Source organism: Crocodylus porosus, unplaced genomic scaffold (genome assembly GCF_001723895.1).
Source record: "Crocodylus porosus isolate Cpor-Errol unplaced genomic scaffold, CroPor_comp1, whole genome shotgun sequence".
Taxonomy (NCBI): Eukaryota; Metazoa; Chordata; order Crocodylia; family Crocodylidae; genus Crocodylus; species Crocodylus porosus.
The window spans coordinates 8,715,950-8,721,988 of record NW_017728914.1 but is presented as its reverse complement, the minus strand read 5'-3'; the positions used below and the strand labels follow the sequence as shown (position 1 = coordinate 8,721,988).

The window sequence follows — 6,039 nt, the reverse complement described above, 5'->3', positions numbered from 1 at the left end:
CTTTTGTCATCACTTAACAATTATAGTTCACTAGCCTATGCATGGTACTCATTAGCATTCAGTAGCCATAAGATGCTCTCCTATTTTGCCTTATTTTCCTAGTGTATTTATCAGTATCCATTTTCTGGATATTTCCTAAAACTCATCCTTTTCTTAACTCTGCTGTCATCTGGTTTTGCTGTTCAGATCCCAAGGTGCCTATTACTCCAGATCATCCTTCTCACTCCAAGTCTGGCTTGACTTCCCCCGCACCTTCTCCCCATCTCCCTACTAACCTGTCTCTAGCTTACAGAACTTCTGGCTTTTGTTCCTGAAGAATGCCTTCAGTCCTAGAAAGTAGCTCCTCCTTTCCAATCTCCATAGCTGGGTCCTGCTATTGTAATTCAATGTCTCCAGCTCTCTCTGTAGTATCAATATAGAAATTGCAACCAATTCCAGGAGTCTCATGCAATAAATATGATAGAAAAATAAGGATAGATTTTGAAATCTAAGCTATGCCTTCCCAATTAAAACCTGCTTTTAAAACTGGTAACAGATAAAACATCCTGTGAATCTGGTCCTGTTTTGACTAGAGTGCAAAATGACTTGGTTGACAAAGATTATTGAAATCCCTGTGCAGAGAACTCATTTTTCCTTTGTAGTTATGCATCTCAACTGTAGAACTAGCCAGACTGTGTTGTATTTTCTCTGTACACATTAGGCAAGATTTATTTTTCAGAAGAGTACTTGATTATGACTATATTTCTTAGTTACATTATTTGATTTTAATGTATTACTTCTTCTAAACTACATCAAAATATATGTCCTCCAAGGGGCCATATAAAGAGATTTGCCTTGATATAGAAGTTTCTCTCTTTAATCAGTGTCACTTATCAAAGAAGTTAATTTTACTGGTTTATCAGGTTCGGGAATCAGAAGCTCCCATGAACAAGTGTGGTCAGACTAATACATTTCCATAATCCACCACAGTAGTGTAATTAGGGGCGGGCACAAGGGCGCCTGGCTTAGGCACCAAGGTAAGAAGGGCTCTGGGATCACCCCTAACCCCCACTCTGGCAGCACTGCTATGCTGGGAACTGCTTGGTTGCTGTTGCTTTAAGAGCAAAAGAGCATGCAAGGCAGCAGCAGCTCCACTGGGACTCCTTTGAAGCCCAGAGTAGATACAGCTACTGTCCCTATCCTGCTCTCTGAACCTATGCCTCTGCTGAACCTAAGTGCCTCCTGCCCCTGTTCTAGGGAACACGTGTCTCTTTCACTCCCTCCTCCCACATGCTGTGCTGCAGAGTGCATCTCAGGTGCTATCTTGGCTTGTTACATCACTTGGCTGCCAAAATATTATTTGGTTATTTTTGACCTTCAGCCTGAGAATATAAGTGTTGTGGACCTGGAGTTATGAAATAATATTTTACTCTGTACAGTGAATCTTTATTTGGCTTTGCTTTAAATGAAATTGCTATAAATAAAAATTATTTCCTCTTCCTATGAGGAGAAAAATATTTAAGGGCCAAGAATACACATTTTCTCTTCTTTCAAGTCAAAAATCAGTGCTCTAGAATAATAATAAGGTGGTTAGAGGGAATATTTATGTTCTTCTTGCAAGATAACAGTGATTGAAAATTATTCCTTAGCTCAGTTGATACACAATAGATGCAAATTATGCACTCTGTCTTGATAGTCTAATTCTACAAAGTTGATTTCAAAATTCATGTTTTCATTATAAGAAATGGCTGTTTATGGTTTGATGTTTAATGACTAGTTATTTTTTCTGCATTGCAAGCAGTTTTTATGGAAAATTGATAAACTGATTTGGCATTGGTAGCAGCTGAAAAATTGCACATTCCAATAGCACTTGATGCCCTGTCAATAGTACATGTGATAGGCATATTCTGGAAAGCTTGCATATACAAGGTGACCCCTCCAGGCTTCAGCTGGATCAGGTCTGTGATGGAACTTAGTATGGGTGAAGAATTTGTCTCTTGAGCTGTCAATGAAGACCTTTCTCATGCATAATAAATTCAATTTTAACTAAAAAATTCAAATGAAATAAAAGAAAAAGTCTACATTGATGGTAAGATCTGGTTATGCCTAAATTTGTTTTACATTAATCTTGTATAAATCTTTCAGCTTCTATAAGTCCAACTATGTGCAACGATTTCACTATTCAAGACCAGTCAGAAAAGGATCTGTTGACCCTGAAAATGAATTTGCTGTAAGTAACTCTTTGGAATGGGAGTGCCTTTTAAAATGTGTTAGAGGTGCTGTGGTTATGAATTAGGACCTAGCTACTCCAATAGTCACTTCCAGCTTCTTGCTATGAAAGCCCTTGTTTCCAGATCTGAAACAAGACCTATTTTTGTTTCATAAAATTTAAAGAAAAATGAAATGAAAATGGTGGGGAGGCCTCTCCATTTCTGTAATATGACCATACACTTTTCCTTGTATTCTCATTTGTACATTTTACATTACTATCTGAATATTTAGGTAAAACGTTCAAATAACATTAAATAAAATCACATCAAACAATGAAGTCCTCCTACAACAATTTTTCAATGTTAAATGAGACAAAATGTAAATGAATAGCAATGAATTGTGTTGGCATCAGTGCTTTGTAATGGTTCTGTCTATAAGGTAGCAGTATTATAAAGAATGTAGATTGTCTGTTTTCATCAGTCACTTAAAGTGTTAACAGAGCTAGAGTTTTGCATATACTATTCTTACCTATATCATCTGTTTAATTCTACAGCTACAAATAATCTTCATAGTTTTAATATACTGTGAGGTCTTTGTGACTATAAATTATTATTTTATAGTGTCATGTAAGCAATGAAGTAAGTTTTCATACTTTTGCCATATAAATATCTAATGTTTTATTGGTTATGCCATAAAATTATGCTTTCTAGTCTGTATTTTCTAGTTAAATCTTTATGTTAAACCAATACAGTTAGGAAACTGGTAGGAGTAGCATTTTTTCCAGACTTATCCGAACAGCTTATTTCAAATTTTTATGAAGCACTTAAACTTTATCTGTGATACGATCAGTAAGATGGTCTAGCATCAAAAAAAATAAGGCTGGAAGTGACGTCTGAAGGCCACAGAGAAGTAGGGCTAGTAGGGACTTCCAGAGGCAATCTAGTCAAACCCCCTGCCTGTGGGAAGATTATGCCTATCCAAAGCATACCATTGAAATCCTTGTCTAAACTACAGTGAAACCTACACAGGCAACCATGACATAAAAGCACAAGGAATAGCACCGTAACCTGGCACAGATAAAACAGGGGAACAATGGCAGACAGTGTCCTGCTGCTGCAAGGGTTGTTAAAATATGTTTGAGAAAGCCCAGTTATGATTGGGATCTGTATAACTTTCCCAAATCTAGAAATAATGCCAGACCCCTGGCAGATGTTAAAATAATGGTGCAGTTGAGATCTGAGGAATTGTAGGCCCCATACCAAAAATTACACTTCCTGCCATACCAGATGTACATGGCAAAATAAGCAGTGTTGGGGATGAGGCATAAAATTCCTCAGAACACAGTCACACTATTGCAGATTAGACAGAGAATGGTTCTGCCCCAGATCTAGAGACTGAAATATCAGGATTGGGCATGCGGAACCAGGAACCAGAGATGCCCCCAGCCTAGTCCCCAGGGATTGTGCAGGGCTGGTCCTGACATGGCTGATTTTTGGCACTGTCTATGCACGGCTCTGGGTCTGGTTCTAACCTGGGGCTATTTGAGGCCAGTGCTGACAAGAAGGTGATTGCGCTAGTCCCAAACAGTCTTGGGTGCAGTTTAAGACCTGGAGCTGTACAGGGCTGATGCCAAAAATCAGTTGATAGTTGATTCTTGACATTGTTGGGCAGCCCCACTTTGGAACATAACACATGCCATATGTACCAGTAACAAAGGAGTGCTACATTATATGGGAAATATCTTTGTGGTTGGTTTGCCATTTTATGGAATCATATATTGTCTAAACATGTAGCATATTGTAATTTATGGTGCAGTTAACACAATAATGAAACCATAACTGTGATGTCTGCTAGGGGCCTCAGGTGGCACAAAATCAAATATTTGTTCTGTTTTGAACTTTAATGTGCTAAGTCAGTCATTCAGACAGGGTCTTTTTGTGGAAAGGAGAGGCTTGTAACAGATAATGCTTAGAAACCACTTGACAAACCATATCTGATTAATCCCTGTAAAACAGACATTTCAGGAAGGTAAATATTAGTATGTACTGTAGACATATGTGAATTGAAATAGTTAAACTGTGTTTGCAGTTCTACCTAGTAAAATTCCCACTCTGGCTACAACTAGTTCAGCTCAACTGTTAGCAATAACAAGAGGAGCATAGGGTACATGGTCTGCTAGCATTTTAATCCACTCTGTTGTCCAATTCCATTAAGAGCAAAATGTGGCTAAAATGCTAGCTGCTTTCCATGACACTATTGCTAGTGTTAGTTTTGGTGACAATTTTTGTTAGTTTTGGTGACAAATTTTAAGAAAATGCAGTCCAGTGCTGAGAAGGCCAGAATAAGTGATTTAGCCACAAAGATACACAGTTAGGGCAGAGTTGGGAATGGGTGTTAGAAGATTCAATATTTATTTTGTTCCTTAGTTTGCATATACCGAGTTTTTATTTTGAAATCAATAAACAATTTATGCAAATTACCATGCTAGATTCATTTTACAGAATCTGTTTGTGGAAAAAAATGTGCATATTTTTGCCTACTTTTAATAGGATAATATTAATCAAATTTTAATTAGTCTGGAAGACTAAGGTCTCAATTCTGACTGTTCTCCCTCCCTCTCTCTTTTTTTCCTAATAGTCTATGTGGATTGAAAGAACATCATTTCTTACAGCCTACAAACTTCCTGGAATTCTGCGTTGGTTTGAGGTTGTCTCAATGTCACAGGTGTGTATAAACATGCTAAGTATTCCGGTATATGAATTAGTTCATATGAATACAATATTGAGCTTCTATACAGATTGATTTTGAGATAAATCATTCAAGACATTGTTTTTACCAGTGTATTCACCTTGTTTTATTTTTAATGACACATTCAGGACTATCACTCTGAGTCCTTTGAATTTCACCTGTATATATTATTTTAATTTTGGACTTCACATAGACACGGACAGATGTGCACCTTTACTCAAGTACAAAAAGTTATTTGTTTATCAAAATATTTTCAGGGTCATGTTGGCAATGTATTTATGACCCAGAGGCCTTGTTCTGGATGGACCCAAACCCTCAGACCAACCATAGTAGAGGAGCAGATAAGAATAATACAAGTCATTTTCTAGCACATAACAGATAAGAATACTACAAACAATTCTATATATCTACCAGTGCTAGGGCTGTCATCAGAGTCAAGGAACGACTGGCCAGGACGCAGGCTTCACTCTGAGGTTCTCTCTTGAATGTCAGATGTCAGCAGCCTGGAGGTTGGAGACCAAGGCCCACCCCTCTCCCCCAGTGGGGTGGATGAGAAGGCCTGGTGGTATGTCTTCTCTCCACTGTGCCTTGGGTTACCCCGTTGGAGACCCTTTTCTGCTCTACAGTCCCTGCTTTTGTACTGTTTCTCCCTCCTGATGACTCTTGATCCATGGGCATCACTGATTGGTTTTTCTGTGGCTGTCATACTGTCCACGCTCTGTCCTGTCAGCATATTCTTTGTGCAAGCCCATCACATGCACACATTCTAATTTGTGCTTTCCTGGTCTTCTCCTAATTTGGTCTGTTCCCCCAAAACTGGAAATCCCAAGGGCTCCACTCTTGGGCTTTGTGAGCTGGTGCCACCTTATCTCATGTTATGGAACAGTGTGGTATATGCCCACACTTTCTCACTGTATGTGTCTGTCCATTGGCCTTGTTGTTTACCTGTGTTAGATGCTTGTTTAGATTTCATAGATTTCATAGACATTAGGGCTGGAAGGGACCTCAGGAGATCATCGAGTCCAGCCCCCTGCCCAAAGGGCAGGAAGTCAGCTGGGGTCATAGGATACCAGCAAGATAAGCATCCAATTTACTCTTGAA

The 6,039-nt window shown here is 38.7% G+C and overlaps 1 protein-coding gene across 1 annotated transcript in view; it reads left to right on the top strand.

Annotated features, from left to right (window-relative positions):
- The window catches only part of DOCK2 (dedicator of cytokinesis 2), a 519,632-nt gene that overhangs the window by 464,649 nt on the left and 48,944 nt on the right, over nt 1-6,039 (top strand). Inside the window, exons 46-47 of the mRNA XM_019534715.1 lie at nt 2,125-2,209; nt 4,828-4,914. Coding sequence (XP_019390260.1) covers nt 2,125-2,209; nt 4,828-4,914 — 172 coding nt within the window. The remainder of the gene's footprint in view (nt 1-2,124; nt 2,210-4,827; nt 4,915-6,039) is intronic.